Source organism: Octodon degus, unplaced genomic scaffold (genome assembly GCF_000260255.1).
Source record: "Octodon degus isolate 3935 unplaced genomic scaffold, OctDeg1.0 scaffold00021, whole genome shotgun sequence".
Taxonomy (NCBI): domain Eukaryota; kingdom Metazoa; phylum Chordata; class Mammalia; order Rodentia; family Octodontidae; genus Octodon; species Octodon degus.
The window spans coordinates 4,268,629-4,286,235 of NW_004524597.1; the positions used below are offsets into that span (position 1 = coordinate 4,268,629).

At 40.5% G+C, this 17,607-nt stretch overlaps 1 protein-coding gene across 13 annotated transcripts in view; it reads right to left on the reverse strand.

The window, feature by feature from the left end:
- Positions 1–17,607, reverse strand: part of Rbfox1 (RNA binding fox-1 homolog 1) — a 365,784-nt gene that overhangs the window by 121,232 nt on the left and 226,945 nt on the right. For all 13 annotated transcript variants that reach the window (XM_023711319.1, XM_004627777.2, XM_004627780.3 and 10 more), the window contains exons 3-4: positions 7,365–7,508; positions 579–632 (exon numbers count right to left, since the gene is read on the reverse strand). In XM_023711319.1, coding sequence (XP_023567087.1) covers positions 579–632; positions 7,365–7,508 — 198 coding nt within the window. The remainder of the gene's footprint in view (positions 1–578; positions 633–7,364; positions 7,509–17,607) is intronic.

The window sequence follows — 17,607 nt, forward strand, 5'->3', positions numbered from 1 at the left end:
TCTTGTAGTCTTGGACTTTTACTAACACACTGAGCTCTAGGAAAATTTATTTCAAAATTGATTTTCTAGCATAAAACAAATACAGGGCAAGAGCATATTACAAAATAAGGATCCAGAAACGTATTAATGAATACAATTATATTCAAAAGGTTGGTGTCTATGAGATTTTCTCCCCTACAACCCAGGAAAATAACTGCACTTTATTAATACAGAATAATCACATATTTACCTGCTCATGAGACTATCAACTCACTTTTTAATATAAAGAACATAATTATCACTGCAAAACAAAAATGTAGCAACATCATTATTTTTTAAGCATAGATAATTTTCCTCTGGAATATATATATATATATATATATATATATATATATATATATTTGTAAATTACCCCCACACATTTTAAATAGAACCCAATGTATTTCCCCCCATTTGGGAAATGGAAAGTGCTCTCTAAAAAATTGCATTGATGTGTATTTTCACCATAAATTGGTTAAAACAGTGCAGTTGTTTCCCCTTATTCAGAACAAATACATTATAAGAAGCTAAATAATTCTAAAGTGAATTAAGGTGCTTACCTTTGAGCCTCGCTCATTAAAAATAATTTCAACATCTAAGATTTTACCAAATTGCTGCAAAGAAATAGAAATATTTTATAAGCAAACAGAGAAGTCAAATAAGTCTTAGGGTCATTGTTCCTCGTGACACTTTCCCCCTTAATATCTAGAATATACATTTTATATTGTTCTACTGTTACATCATCTGCTTGGAACAAGACAAAATACAGTCACATACGTTATTCTTGGATTATGGCATTTCCCACCAGGTGAGATGCAATGTCAGGAACTGGTACAAAATAGCAATCAAGAGGTTAATCCCGTATTCCTCTTTGGTAAGTGTGTGTAGGATTGCTTTCCTAGGCACTGGGCAGCAGAGATTACAGATGGAGAGTCCCTAGGTAGATTGCTCCTTTAGCACTGGGAAAAGTATCCTTGCCGAGGTGGGATTTTGACAGTAAAATGCCCAACTAAGACGTGACATTGATGGTGTGGCTCCTAGTTCACATTAAAGCTATAAGTAGCCAGACGCTGTGATGCAAGGCACGGTACACTGTCCGGGTACCCGTCGTACTCGAGATACCACAGCGCTCAGGCTGAAGCATAGACTAACCTCCCAAATCAATCTCCACATTGGGGAGCAAATATGTGTTAAGCCATTAAAATAAACAGGCTCTGTCCAAAGCCCAAAATCAAAGATATAGATTACAAATAAACTGGACAACCAAAAAAAAAATTGTGAACACTCTGTTAAGCTTAAATTTCAGACTTTTCCAGGTACACCATGCCACGCCATAGTGAGGGCACACAGGTACTTCATATTTGTTGCATACCTAAAATTCAAGTTTGCATATTTGTTTTTTAAATCTGGTTCTTCTAGTGAAGAATGTAAACCGAGCTTTTTTTTTTTTTTTTTATGTACTGGGGATTGAACTCAGACCCTTGTACTTTTCAGGGAAGTGCTTATTCTACTGAGCCATCTCCTCGGCCCCTCTAAGCAATTCTTGATTCAAGCTTCAAGAGAATGTGGACTCTAAAACTAGAATCATCAGATAATCTAGAATCCTTTTCCCCTGATTTTGGAGTCCTTTCAGGCTTGTTAGGTCATATGAAGCAGAGCGGGTATTTCTTGAGTATGGACTTCCCTGTATAACACCAGTAGAAGGAAACAACGTAAACACACATACAAGGTGGCCCCATGAAGAAGGATACAGGGATCTGGGCTCATTGCCAAGTGAAAGCAAATGCCCACTTTAAGGACTACAAGAAAGAAATAAAACAGCATGAAAACATATTTCAGTCTTCTTTTTCTTTGAGTTTGGGTTTTCCTGTCATCTCACTGCTTGTGCATTCTGGCCTTAATTGCATCCTCTATGACCCTGTGAGTCTCCATTCTGTTTCTGTCGCCCAGGTGGAAAGCATGAAGGACAAGTCTATGTAACAAAGCACAGGGTGGTGATGTGGAGGAGGGGAAGTGTAGAAAGAGAACAAAGAGGCAAAGCAGGGAAGCAAAGACAACCTGCCTGACCAATGAGTGGCCCTCTTATAATAGTGGGTCACCCAGACAGCCAATATCAAGAGAGTTCCACTTACACTTAGGGAAAGATGGAACATACAGAAGATCATTTGCAATAGACCAGGAAATCTACCTCCCCTAGAAAGAGAAAGCATACCTATACGGCAATAGCATATAAATAGATCAAAATCTTGAAATACAAATAACCTTGATTAAGGAAATAAAGGAACTCAAAGCCTGTCATTCTGTGCCATAAAATGTGTCTGTGTCTCTTTGTCAGGATAAATATGTACCCTATCCCTGTCTGGAAATCATATACTTTTTCATTGAGCAGAAGTACTTGTTTATTTCACAGAGAAGTAAAAGCACAAGGAGAAACTAAGAAGAACAGGCTCACATTAGAGAGGAGGTGGAAAGCCAGTAATAGTGCTGACACCAAGAAATATGCAGCAAACTCACCCTACAGTCTGTGGAGATGGAGTTATTTCTTAGAGCAAAACAATATTCTTTCTTACAACATTTTCAGTAGTAAGTCTTGGGAGAAGAAAAAAATCATTAAAAATAGAAGGAAATCTCTTAAGTGAGAAATAAAAGATTTCACATTTAAAGGTGAACAGAAGTCAGATGTGGTGGCATGCACTTGTAATCTGGGAGGCCAAGGTAGGAAGATCACAAATTTGAGGGGCCGGGGAGATGGCTCAGTAGAATAAGCACTTCCCTAGCAAGGGCAAAGGCCTGAGTTCAATTCCCAGTTTAAAAAAAAAATCACATGTTTGAGTCATGCATGGGTAACCTAATAACGTAGCATGTCCCTGTCCAAAAAAAAAAAAAAAAAAAAAGCAAGTCTGAGGATGTAGCTCAGTGTGAAACCTCTGGGTTCAAACTCCAGTATCCAAATAAATAAATAAATAATAAATGTGCTTCATAGTAACGAATCCTCCAGCTTTTGAGCTCTTTGGAAAGAGTAATTTTAATGAAACCTCTTAGAATATTCAGTTCGCACAGATGCCATCATATTTATTTCAAGCATAAGAGCCTAGAAGCATATATATTTATGGAAAGAGAAGCCTGAAAAAGACTTCTTCCAAAACCATGAAGCAAATGTCATCTATGGAACATTCTCTAAGCAGTCAACACAAAAACACTTCTTTTAAAATAAGATCTGGCTGAGATGGAACCAATCAAAAAGTAATCTTAGCATGTGTCATTCGCTAAATGAAACAATGACACCATATGCCCTGAAATGGTCTCAGACGCTTGCTTCTTTGGCAGTTGCCTCTAGGTTGATGGTTCCCAAAGCCAGCGAAACAAGCTGTAAGAAGAACGCTGATGTAAGCCCCATTTCCAAGACAGTTGTGTACTATATTTATAGTATCAACAGTTTAATTGGGAAGTTTGGTACTAATGATGTAAACACAGCTGGCACATTTTCAATTTAGATAGACACAACTTCTTCGCAGACATAACTAGCATTTGTTTGCTCCAAGCAATGTGCACCAGCATCTCAGATCCACACAAGGTGTCTCAATGGCTGTATCAAGGGGAAATTCTAGAAGCTTACAGGCACGCACTTGGGCAAATATGTACCCAGCATTTTTAGACATTCTCAGATCAAACAATTCTCTGAAAAACTGTGAAGATGTTCAATGGATACAGCATAAAACATGAAAGTAAATGTTAGTTCAAAGTGTGTGCACAGAGGCTAAGACAAGGCATTATTCCAGTTGTCCTCAGAGTCAACTTTAGTGCAGAAATAGGATGCATTGTGTGATGTCCCCAAAATGACTTCACTACTCTGAACGCAGTGGTGGGTGGGAATTGGCATTGACACTTTAGGTACAAGAGCGACACTATCTCTGTTGTAGTCATTAGCAGTGATCATGAACGTGTCTTTTGCGTGTGACACAGTCATTCATGTATTTTTTTTTGCAACAACAAAGAAGGCTTAAGCAGACTGTTTCCCTAGCAGAAGGGTCTGTATTTTGATAACAAAAGCAAGATTATGGAATCAGTGAGAGTATTGTGCAAACCATAGACCTAGACTCACTAAGCAACTCTTTCTGGAAATAGTTCTGATGGCAGGTGTCATCAGAAGGTTTGGATATAGTTTTCCCTGTTTCTCTCACCTCAAACTCAGAAACGTTTAAGTTGCAAATATTAGGTTATATTAAGTATCTATTCAAGATAAACATGTTGCAATCAATTGGTGGAAGTCTGCACGTTTTTTTAATGGACTGAAGAAATCAAATGTTAAGGGAAAAGGCAGATTTCATGGAGGACCCTAAGCATGAAGACAGATCTCAAGAGAACAAAGTCTGGGCCGGGTCCCACATTTCCAGTGAAACAAGAAAACTCAATGCCCCTAATAATACAAGAGATCTATTCATTAGTAGATGGTGGTTTTGGACAGCTTTGGCTTCTGATTCCTATCTTGAAGCCACATAGCATCTTGATCAAGAAATGGCATATTTTAAAAGAAAAAGATCCTAACAAGGACTAGAAGACATAATACTAAACAATGGAACAAGTACCTCCCAAAGAGGAATATGTAGAGAACATGCAGAAAAGAATGTGCAATAAAAATGGAACTGGAGGCCAATCTCAGAGAATAGGCACTGAAGCCACAATTAAAAATAAAGTGCGAGCCACCTGCAGCGGCTCTGATGCTTCAGCAGTCGCATCAGGGCAGAAGTACTACTAGTTTCACAGTTTGTTCTGCACACTGCCAAATTTTAGGCAATTTGAAGAAAGAGGTTGCTTTGTGTCTTGTTTTGTTTTTAACTTAGAAATCTTTGTGCCTGTACTTAACAAAGGAGACAAAGGAGAAGAGAAGCATACAAATCTGTGAGTATTTTTCCCTGTAATTGCCCTGATTGTTTAACATCTGCCAAAGTAAGCGGACAAAGACAGCAGACAGCACTGAAAGTCGAGATGTCTCATGTTCAAAGGATTTGAGAAATACCTAATTGGGATTAAAATGTAGTTTCTTACAGTAAGTGTAGCCTAAAAGAGGAAACTATGTTAATTCCCGCACTCTAGCTGGGACAGCCAAGCAGAATGCACAGACATCTTTCAATCTGATTCATGCTGCTAAATGCATCATTTACGAATGGTTTTGTGGCCACCATTGTTTGGCCAAGAAGAACAGATTTTTAGTGCTACAATTCCATTTCTTTAGAATGCTGGTTGTAAACGAAGGAGGCCTGCGAATTATTGCAAAGGGTTTATGAATCCATATGTGTCTGGTAATTTTTATAGATGAAACACCAAAACACCTCATATACTTTTCAGAATGGACACAGATGCTTCTTGTGATGAGCCGAACTAATTTTAGTGTTAATGAGTGTACACTACATTTTCTTAATTGATCGACATTAAGTGTATGTGTTGTCTTGTCAAATTGATATCTGGTTAGTTTCTTGAAAATCTGTACTTAAAAGGGGGGGGGCCTCTGAAACCAGTACACTTTGAACAAGGTTTGATAAGGTTTGATAGCCTGGCAAGCTTTTTTTTTTTCTCCTGCCATTTCTTTCGCTTCTATAGGAACAGAGAAATTTCAATAGTAATGTGAATGGTCTTCTTAGCTTGTGATTTTTACCTGTGAATACTTTTGCATACCTCTTGGACTTGGCATTATAGCCTTAGGTAAATTTCAAGATAACCAAGAAGACCAGAAGGGAAAACATAACCTTAACTGAAGGTGGGAAGTGTGTGTTCCACAATGCAGGAAACCATGAAAGAACGCCAGGACGGTCATTAAGGAGATCAAATTTAAATGCAACATCTCAGTGACATCTCATGAGTAAAGATGGATTGAGGAGCAAGACATCTTCCAAACCTGACGTGGCAAAAAGAATCTCATTCCTCCAGCTGTCCATCATTCACTCCTGCTCTTACTGCTTTGCACACACTTAACCTCAACTCTAACTTTGAATGCTCTGCACTTTTCAAAGTCATCTTTGACCTGAAAGTGCCTGAGGGTATCTCTGTTCTGCAAGAGTTAGAGGGTTTAACTCAAGGTTATTACCAAATGAGAGAGATAAAAGTGCAAAAGCTGACCTTTTCCTCTGAAATGTCAGGATTCAAGCCCAGGTATCTTAAATATTAGGATGCTTGCTCGGCTTTTGTGTCAGATGCATACTCGATAAGCATCATGTGTGTTAAAGAAATAAAAGGTATAAGCTGACCACCTAACAAGACAACATTTGTATAGGAAACCATAATTCCCTTCTCATTTAGAGAACACTATTGACTTTGTCTGACACAAGGCATGCGACATGGGCATCTTCTTACTCCTTCTGTAATATTTGTATCCATCCACAATCTCTTTAAAGAATATTCACCAAAAAATCCCACCTTTGCCCTAAGTCAAAGTTTAAGAATGCAGCTCTTTCCATTGACTGCACAGACTCTTGCTGTTGCTTCTGGGATGTCAGGGAAAGATGAACTGACTACATTTCCAAAAACAAACCATATGCAAACTCTACTTTGGCTTTGTCTTTTGGTTGAGCTAAAACCAAAGAAATTGCAAGCTTGTCTTGTCACAAGGTGAATAGTACATCTATCTTCCATGAAAAACAACAGGGTCATAACGGCCTATAAAGAAGCAAAATTTTCGCTTATTTCCTCTGGGTTAAAGGTAGTTTACAGTTTGTTCTGTTTTAACTGGGTGCCTGAGTCTCTGTTTCATTTAATAGCAAGTAAATACCTTTGAATCTTTGTCATTGATTCCAGGAGAATGCATACTGAAATAATCAAAAAGAGTTAGACATTACTAGTGTTTTGTTGCTTTTTTTAAAAAAAAAAAACTAGTATCTATACAGAACTAGTTGTTCTCTGAAACTATATCTAAAATCTGAATGCACAGTGCCTAGGAAACAGAGGGGAATGCAGCAATATGCCAGGAGTCACTGCTCCCAATAAGTTGGCAATGACAACAGTGAGCAGAATCATGATGACTCCAGTGTTTATTTCAGCTATGACTTGAGGTCTCAGAATACTGGATTTGGAGTCAGCAATGGACTTGTGTCACCGGTGGGAAATGTAACAGTCTCTTTTTCACTTGACATTCAAATGTACTTATTAGAAGACAACAATTTGACAAAGCAGAAACAGCATTTTCAAAGAAATTCATACTACAACTATAGAGGGATCCTAGCATGAGATACCGATGGAGTAGACTCTCCAGTGACTTCCTACTATACAAGAATTTCATTCAAATTCTGTGAATACCAGCCACTTACATGATGAGGAAAACTCTGAGGATTCCAGAGGACAAAGGCAGTACTTACACCAAACATTTGTCGGAGGTCGGGATCCCGGAACCGGAAGGGGATATTAGAGACATGAAGCCTCTTGGGCTGAGACTTGTTTTCCGTGTTTTCAGAAGGCTGTGTCTGGGGCTGGCCATCCGTTGGTGCTGCATCATCTGTCTGCTAAAGGAGCAAGAGGAAAGCGGAGAGGCTCTGAGTAGACTCACTTGTACAGTCCCATTGTTCTTTTACCTCCACAAACAGTAGGAAAATGCCAAAACAAAGAAGTAAGGGAAGGAACAAGGCATTCATTTATTCAGTATATACTTTGGGGACATCCACCATAGGCTTGTCATGGATCTTGAACTTAAGAATGATAAGAGTAGCCAATATTCCTGCCCTCATAGAGTGCACTTCTAGTAGGAGGAAGGTATCATAAAACTTAATAATAAATAAATATAGTGTTTGAAAAAGGACATGAGCTTTTTGGAGAAAAATAAAGCCAGAGGAGATGCTGGGGGTGAGGTGGAAAGGAAATCATCATAAAGAAGATAGGAATAATCACTAAAAGTAAGAGAGTGATATTCTTTAATCAATGCTGCTCAGAATCTTAGGGTATGCCCGCATAATTACGGAGGTTGCACACATAAAATATTGATAAATGTCAAAAACCTGAAAGGGCACCTCAGCGTTCTGAAGTCCAAAGGATCACTTGATTGTCTCACTTTTCAGAAAGTTTTAGCTGAGGGGCTTGCCAAATAACTCAGCAGATTAAAGTGCCTGCAAGCAGGAGCAGGGGCTGGGGATTTGATCCCTGGGACTGCTGTGCTGGCCCCACCCCTGGGGTACACTGAGATGGCAACTGAGACTGGACGTGGTAGCGCACATCTGTAATCCTAGCTCTTGGGAGGCTGTGAATAGGCGGATCACTATGAGTCATATCTAGTAGTGAGACCCTGAACACCCTGTAGACCCTTCCCTAAAATACAAAAAAAAAAAGTTTTATCTGAGCTTCTTAACTGTAAACACTATGCCTTCTACAACTATTGACCAAATTTAAATTTAAGTAAAGTGAAATTAAATAAAGCATATTTTTTGTATGAGCTGCACTTAAAGTGCTCAGTCACTTCATGTAGACAGCTGACTCTGCAGAATGTTCTCCTGAACCACATGCCCGTAAATAACATAATATTGTTAGCATAACTCATTGCTTCTTTCTGCCATCCTCTGTTCCAAATAATCCTAGTTACAACGTTATTACACTGATACCCATATAAGGCCAGAAACTATGAAAACAGTCACAGTAAACACTGTAATATTTGGTATCATAACAGTACTATCATTCTAGGTTCTATCTCTGCAATTAATGAATGCTACCTGTAGGTGCCAAGAGATGTCATCCACATTAGACACTTCTCTGGAAGCTAGGTGGAGTGTGTATTACAAAGTCTATCAAATTTATGAGCAAGGAATCACCCTCACCTGTTTATAAGCAATTTGGAAGCATATAGCTGGTGCAAAACTATCAATATATGCAGTGAGGTGTAAAATCATAGCAACTTAGAGAAGAAGGCAATCTAACAGAGTGAAATATAATAGAAACATTCCAATAACATGGGCATAATTAGTACCTTTCTTGTCAGCATCAGTATTTGCGGGAAGTTTTCTTTCTTTTTTTTGTATTTTAGGGAAGGGTCTACAGGGTATTCAGGGTCTCACTACTAGATTGGACTCGTAGTGATCTGCCTGTTTACAGCTTCCCAAGAGCTGGGATTACAGGTGCACACCACCACACCCAGTCTTTTGCTGGAAGTTTTTGTTTGCTTTCTCTTTCCTAACACACACTGAATTGAATTCTGCTGTCAGACCTCCTGGTGGCTGCCACGCCATTCTTCCATACTTACTATCCCAACCCCACCAGATTACTCAACTTCTAAGCACAATGTCATGATGCCAACTGTCACATAGTCATTTTGCCAGTGCTGTAGAGTGAGCAGGGAGAAAGATAGTGATGCTTTTCTTAGCTAGAAAATGATAAATAACCCGAGCGTATCACCTTACAAAGATCTGTGAAGACTGAATGTAGTCATTTAGCGTGCCAACTTGGCAGTGCTCCTGGCATGTGGTATATATCCAATAAATGGCAAAGTAATTGATTTTTCAGAACAAGGGCACTTTAAGAAAATGCTGTAAGAGAGCAAGAAAGCTCTCCTGGGAGACACAAAGGAAAGTCTGCATTTTCTTATTCAACACATTTTTACTGAGCAACTGTTAGGTGCTGGACATAAGTCAGCATTTCCCAGGTGAACAGAAGAGAAAGAGGTAGCGAAAGACAGTTACAGCACACATGGTCAGTGCTGGGATGAGAGCAAATTACAAAGAGCTGATGGGGCTCAGGGCAGGGACACACAGCAGAACTGAGGTGACTGTTAACATGTGAGGGGTCTAAGGAAAGTAGAGGTGGCTGACTCTGCACCAAATGAGAACAACGCATGAGCTGAGATTCAGAGATGGGAGACAGTGTTCTACCTCTGGGACAGTGCCTACGGACTTGGACATCACGGGTCAGAGGCAGCATGCAGGAAGATAGGCAGGTAAGAGAATCCCACAGGTAAGGGGGGAACTAGGTCACAAAAGTCTTCCTTACATGCAAGACAAGAACCTGAACATCCTAGAGGCTGTCAGGAGCTATCCAAGGACCATAGCAGCAATGACCAGCTTGTGATATCAGTGACAAATGCCTGCTTAGTGGCTAGCCCAGCACCTTCCCTGATTGAATGGTGCCTGCACACATGAGTAATAAATAAACAACCAACTTTGTTGCCTTCAAGTGACAAAGAATAACATTAAATTTAGATGCAAACAGAACAGGCACTGAGATTTCTTTGCCAGTGAAATAAGGTTTTGTTCTATATCCGGGTCACTGAGATAACCTCCAATCATGACAATGTCATTGTTCAGAGGGGTAAGGAGTCTTAGCAAAAGACTCTAAATTGGCATGAACAAGAGCTAAGACTGGGGTCTTTACAAGTTCAGTCCATTTCTTTCATTGCAGTTTGAAGGCAAAATTAAAATGAGCTCATCATCATCCAGAGGAAAAGACGACTTAGATTTGGATTTGTGCACTACTGCGAAATGTTTTAGTTTAATAAACCTAATTAGGAATTACAGAGATTATGATTAAACATATTAAATGATTAATAGTATTATGCTGCTCATGTGAAAATTAAAATTAATCATCTCTAGTCAAACAGGACTTTAGAGAAATCTTTGCATTGTTTCCTTTGATAAAAACATACAACGCTCAATTAATCATTTTGTAGTGTATGTATTTATACAAATGCCCATAAATTGTTACATAGGAATATTTGTGTTAAGACAAATTTTAGCCAAAATGCATAATATGAAAAATAACTCAAAATAGTTTCCGATATTTGTGGGTAGACAGGAAGGAGTTTGGGGATCAATGAAAAGAGTATAAACAGGAAAGAGCTCCTTCTACGTGAGAACATCTGTGTGCAATGTGTAGTGCTGTGAAGAGAACCAGGATTGCTAAGTCGCTGGTCCTCGGTCCAGTTCTTTAACTGCTCATTTTGTGTATGGGAGGGGCGAAGGGGGATGTCCTATAACCTCTGTGAGAGTCCGTTAACTAATGTGTGAAAGGACAACCCTGGTAGAAATCCTCCAGCTCTGGAGTGAGGACCAAGTGCAGCAGGAGGTATGGGAGGAACGTGCTACGGAGCCAGCGTATCTCAGGCTGGGATGGAAGAGAGTGAGGATGAATTACTATTAATATCAAAGATGAGCTCTTTTCACTTTTCTGGGAACTTTCAGAGAAAGGCTTGGAATGGAGCTGTGTTTAATGTCTCTGCTATACCTTGACTCTGGACTGTCCCCTAAATGCTTTGTATTAAGGATTAATCCTCAACTCTGGTGTTCTGGAAGATGGTGGAACCTATAGGAGGTGCAGTCTAGTGGGAGGAAGTTAGGTCATTGGGGGTGTACCTTTGAAGGAGATTTGGGATCCCAGCTTTTTTTGTTTTTTAACCTCTCCCCCTTTGCTTTCTGACAGGCATGAGATGGCCAGGCCTCCCCCTCCCACACGCACATGTCCCATATGACAGACTGTGTTGCCATCAGTCCAGTGTAACACAGCCAAGTGACCATGGATGGAAACCGCAAGTCAAACTAGACCTTTCCTTCTTATGAGTGGACTCTGACAAACGGACAAAGCTGACCAAGATACTCTCTGTGTTAAACAATTTGCATGCCTTGAACTGGAGAACATTCTTCTCTCATAGTAGGGCAGACCATGAAGTTAATCTGAACATGCTGTAGGGCTGTATTTGCTTTAAGGAAGAAAATTCCGTTGCCTCTTCTAGCTTTGGCAGCTCTAGCTGTCCCTTGACTCAGGCTTGTGACTCCCATCTCTGCATTCATATGCATGTGGCCAACTTCACTGTGTATCTGGTTCAAGTTTGCCCTTTTTTTTTCCTTCTTATAAGGACATGAGCACACCCTTAATCCAGCACACCTCCTCTAAGATCTTTAACTTCATTATATCTACAAAGACTCTTTTCTCCAAAGAAGTTCATGTTCAATCACAGTTCATAGAGGTTAGAACATGAATACATGTTTTGAAGGGTGTAGTGGATTCAATCCACTACAATCTCCACCAAAAAAAAAAAAAAAAAAAAAAGAAAAGAAACCAAAAATGCACTAATTCCTGTGACTGGTACCAAGAAATGGTTTTATTTTTTTAATTTTTTTAACACCTCTGGAAGCATGAGGCTCTCAAAGACATTGGCCTCCGACCAGACCCAAAAAATTTAAAGTAAAAGGAAGAGAGTCCATTCCAGAGCTGGCCCAGACTACCATTTGTGAACAGAGGCCAACAAAACAAGGCTTCCAATGAGGGAGAGATGTGTACCTTACCCCCAGCTGTCAGCAGCTCAGATTGTCACCTTCATTTCCATCCAGGGATGTAGGAAGGCCCTCAGGCAAAGGTCATCAACTTTGTAGGTATTAAACTAATAAGTATACACAAATCCTTGCCTCTATAGAGTCTTTAGACTCTTTATGACATCAAAGTCTCGGTGACTGTTCAGATAGCATGCATAAAGAAGGGGGATTATCATGATCTTGATATTATTAGCAGTGTTAATAGCCATCAGCTTTGGTTCATTGTTTCTCAAGCCCATGTATGGAAACAACGCTGAGATGCAGGCCTTCCTGTCACATGGCCAAAGCCCACAGGACACTCTGTGGATGGGAAGGCCATTAGCCCCAAGAGGCACGTTTCCAGGCAGCACTTGGCAGAGTTTCCCACATAAGCGCATTTGGACCCCAATGACAGCTTATGCTATGGCCCAGTGTGAAGGCCCTATTAGGAGGCAGGTGTTTGCTGCAAAAATTTTCTTAACAAACAAACTCCCCAGATATCAGCGCAGGTTATAAATGTTAAGAAAACAGCACCAGCATTTTAATCTCCTGAAGATCACTTAGTGCTTCCACAAAGACCTTAATAAAGAACCACAGGGCTCCCTTTGCTATAATCGTTCCTAATTCAATGAATAGCTCTAAGCAACCCATGGCTAATCCTAGTGAAATTGGATTTTGATATCGACCAATCCAAGGGTGACTATTTGAAAGAATACGCATAGTTCTATAGAAATATGCACCTTTTAGATTCTGTACCCACCCCTGCATTCTTTTTTTGAGCTGGGCAGACATTCCTGGGTGCACCCAGTTGGCATCTTGCGATGAGGACCTGGTACCCTATTGCAGAAGCATGGGTGAGGGGTACTTAAGGCTAGCTCTTGCTCCATCACTTACTGGTGTGGGCACTTAGGCTCCTCTGAGCCTCAGTTTCCTTGGTTGCAAGCTAGGATAAGAGATTTCAGCACAAAGTCGTCCGTGGTCCCCCTAGTGCTGAGTCAATCCTTGGTTCTGGATGGTTAGAACTCAGCAGATGCAGAACTGGGAAGGACACTGTAAAGTTGTCAACTAAAAGCAGAATTCACAGAGAAATTACACACACATTGGAAAATACTGAGGGGGGGGGCAATTGGATATCATCTGGGAACTGTGCAGAGTTATATTTGGTAGATGTGGAAAACACATATATTCATAAGCCAGCATCAAATATAGCACATGCATGCTGATTAAGCAAATTAGAGCAGTCCTGTCCCATGAAACACAGCATAAGCAATGTGTGTACTTTTAGAATTTCTAGAAGGCACACTTTTAAAAATTTACAAGAAATGTGAAATCCACCTCAAGAAGTGTATTTGTTTTAACCCAGTTTATCAAAAATAGTATTTTCTCATGTCACCAATGGAAGATATATTTTACATTCTTTTTTGTACTGTCTTTGATATCTTCTGCGTGTTTTAATCTGATGGCTCGTGATTTCATGTGGACACTGACTTTTCATTGGAAAACCTTGATCTATATTTAGGCTTTGAAAAATCGACAGCGGCATACTTCAGCTCTTCCAAAGATACTTCAAAGGTTCCTAATAACTGAGTCAAGTATCAGCACTTACATTTAAGGCAAAGTTGCTTCAAGTTAAAAATTCAGTATCCTGGTTGTATCAGTCATATTTCAAGCAGTGAATAAGTAACATTAGAGGGCCCTTGACAATGTCATTGCTTTAAAGCCTAGACCCTAGGAATAGCTTTCTTTATATGACAGAGGAGTCGGAAGGATGCAGAATTGATATTGCTAATCATCTGAGTCTAAGTTAAAAAGAGATCATGAATTACGATCTGTGTGGCCCAACATCGGCACTGTGATCTTCCTGAGAGTTTTCAGAAGAGCAAAGAAGAAATCGATGTTAGAGCAGCAAGATGTGAAGTGAATTTGTCTGTCCTTGCCAGTGTGACCATGGAAGCAGGGGATTATGGGACAAAGGGTGAAAAGCCAGAAAAGATGAGGCAACAGGCCCTATCTTTATCCCATAGAAGGGAAAAATCAGGCCAGCTATAGTCTTGCATCTTATCCTGATGCCTATGTTACAGTTCTGACGCACAATGATCATGGGATACATTCATGTTGCTGAAGACTCCAGATTGTGCTTATTTGTTTCCTGGAGTAACAGAATGATCATGCTCCCTTACTGTAAAGCACAGGTATAGAGTATTCCCATCATTCCAGAAAGTTCTACCGAGGAGTACTGCTTTAGCACCACAGTGTGTTTAGGGGACTGAGGGTAGGAAACAGTTCTATTTTCTTTTAAGCTTTTCGTGTATTTATTTATTTGGTACATGGTCTCACTATGCAGCTCAGACTCATAGTGATCCTCCTGTCTCAGCCTCCCCCGTGTTAGGATTACAGGTATGCACCACCACACTTGGCTCCTGTGGCTGGCATGGCATGCAGTACCAGGGATCAAACTCAGGTCTTTGCACTTGCTAGGCAGGCACTCAGACTGCCAAGCTGTCTCCCCAGCCTGGGAATGGTATTAAACGTATGAAACTAGAAAAATTTTAAGAGAATAAGTGAACCTTTTCCATGATGAAGGAGTCCTCTGACACGAGGAAGATGGCTAAATTGACTAACTTTCAGGCCACATTTCTGATAACATAAATCTGGGGTAGTACGTTCCCATTGGTGCTATGATGAGAACTAGCAATGAAATCTATCACCCACCACCTAAGAAGCTTGCACTTCTTAGGCAGGAGGCTTCGCTCATAGCAATGGTCAGGTGTGATTTTTGTTGCTATAGTTATTTTTGCTATTATTTGGAGTACAGTCCTTCATCTTGTAGAAATGTTTATTAAAACATTTCTGTGTTCATAGATACACTGAAGGTTTTATGGAAGCTGTGGGGCCAGTCCCTGGGGGACCATGCTCGTAGTTGAGATTTTTGCATACAGTTTCAAAAGGTTTCAAAGCTTTGGATGAGAACAGGGACCTTTGTGGGAATTTATTTGCTTTCCTTTTGTCCTGATTTAAGACTATTGGTGCTGCTCAATGCTGTTATCCACTGGTAGCTTCTGTGCAAGGAGTAAAATTCACAAAAGAGTCTGAGATACCAGAGTGAAAAAAACTAGGCTGAGGTTCTCCCAGGAGCTGGGTGTTTTGTGAGGAGGTTTTCATGCCTTATCCCATTAAAGCATTGTCACAACTGGGGAAACAGGCTCTTAGAGTTTATGCAGTCTATCCAAAGTTGCTCAGCTGAGAGACTTTAAAAAAAATCTACTATTTAGACATGAAAAGAATTAAAAAAAGATTGTACTACTGAAGACTGAACCAAGAGCCATGCACATACTAGGTAAGTATTCTACTACTGATTTGCATACCTCATTCTCAAATAGGAGAGCTCAGCGTTAAATTTTAGGATGTCTGGTACCATATCATGGACTCTTCCTTCTCACTCCCCCAAGACCTCTCAAGGGCAAGGTAACGATGCTCTGCAAAGACCAAGAACTGACCTACAAGACAACCATGGAGTCTGGTCCAGAGGAGTAAGGCTCACTATAGCTCTAACAGTTGTCTTTCAGGTCTGGGGTGCAGCTGAAATATGAAGTCTGAATGACGCGCCAGCACAGTAAACCCACCAACCAAGGAGCAGACACAATTTAGCTGCTTCACATACTTTTTTTTTCAAGGAATCTCCAGAATCTGCTCTTTAGTTCTCTGTTCTAGTAAAATATGAGCATCTTCAGGGAAAGCTCTCGGTCAAATGCATTTTTGACTCCTTTTGTCTGGCACATAGTAGGCGCTCAGAAAATCTTTGCTAGGCCCTCCAGGTACTTCTTCTGGCCCATCCTTTTCTTTCTCCCAGGCACACCTGCCTCTGTCTTCCCAGCAGGGGATCCAACAGCCAAGCTGTACCTCTAACATGTCATAGTTTTTCTGCAGCCAGCCCTGTGAACATGTACCATCTTTTTCCTCCTATAGGGCCTCCTCCAATCTATGCACAAATCTCTTCACAGTGATAAATAAAAAGTGTACCTTTGAATAGCCAGCTGCTGCTCCATTCTCCACCAATCAAGCTATTTCTCAGAGAGAGAAGCTTGCAAGTGTCTTCGAGGCATGATTTGATTAAGTTGACAATATTATTTGAGCAATGGTTGAGTACCCACTGTGATGTACTTTGGACCAAATTGATTTGTGTAACGAACACTTGCTCTGTCTCTTCTTGCAGCCTGAATAGCGGTCTTGATTTAGCCAGTAATGCTGGGCGCTGAGTGAATTTACAGAGTGCATGGTCTCTCTCTCTCTCTCAATCTGCAGAGAGGAACAGGGGCAGCACATGGGCTGGCATAATTCAATACATTGTACTAAGCTCAGAAAATAATATCACAGAGCTCTGCAATATACCTATTTGATTTGATTTGTAAACCTGATAAAAAAGCAATTGAGAAAAGTTCAGGGGGAAAATATATATGTTCTAAGCAAAACTGTAACTATATTGAATGTGTACAAAAAACCAAAGAATGAGGGGGTGGGAGAAAAAATCATGCATACTAAATCAACTTCCTGCCCTGTATTAGACAATATTGCACATCTTCCAGTTAAAATGAAGCAAGACTGTGCGGAGTTATTTTCCATTAAAAATAATAATGGTAAGCCCAGGGAATATGAATTAAAACCTACATCTCAGGTTTTCTCACAATCCTACTTCAAAACGGGGCTTGTGCAGATTCTACCAGCTTCCTGCTTTTTTCATTTCAGCTCCATAGGCAAACAAATCAGTTAATCACACAGCTTTGGATGTAGTTAATGCCTCATCCCTAGCTTGGCAGGGCTGATCCCACGGCCAGGTGATACAGATTTAAGAGATGCATTGCGCTCCCCTCAACTCCAATACTGTGAATTCAGTGCTCTGCTCCAGTAATGAAATTCATCAGAAAGAAGGGCTGGAGGGCAGAGCAGGCCTGACACCAAATTCTGTGGCTAGCTTTCATTCTATGCAAACACTAGATGAGCATGAAAGCAGTTTATAACATCAGTAAAGAAGAAGGGCTGCAAGGTGCTCGTATCGGACTTCTCTGGCAGCTGTAACAAAATACCTGAGGCTTGGCGCTTAGCTAGCACACATTTATGTTTCACAGTCCAGGAGGCTGGAAGTCCAAGATCAAGGTATCTGCTGGCTCAGTTTCTGGTGAGGTCTCCTTTCCTGGTATGCTATGTCCTCACAAATGAGGAGGGAGGCTTTGGTCTTTCTCCTCCTCCTCCTCCCCCTCCTCGGCCTCCTCCTCCTTGGCCTCCTCCCCCTCCTCCCCTCATCCTCCTACTCCTTCTCTCCCTCTGCTTCCTCCTCCTCTTCCTC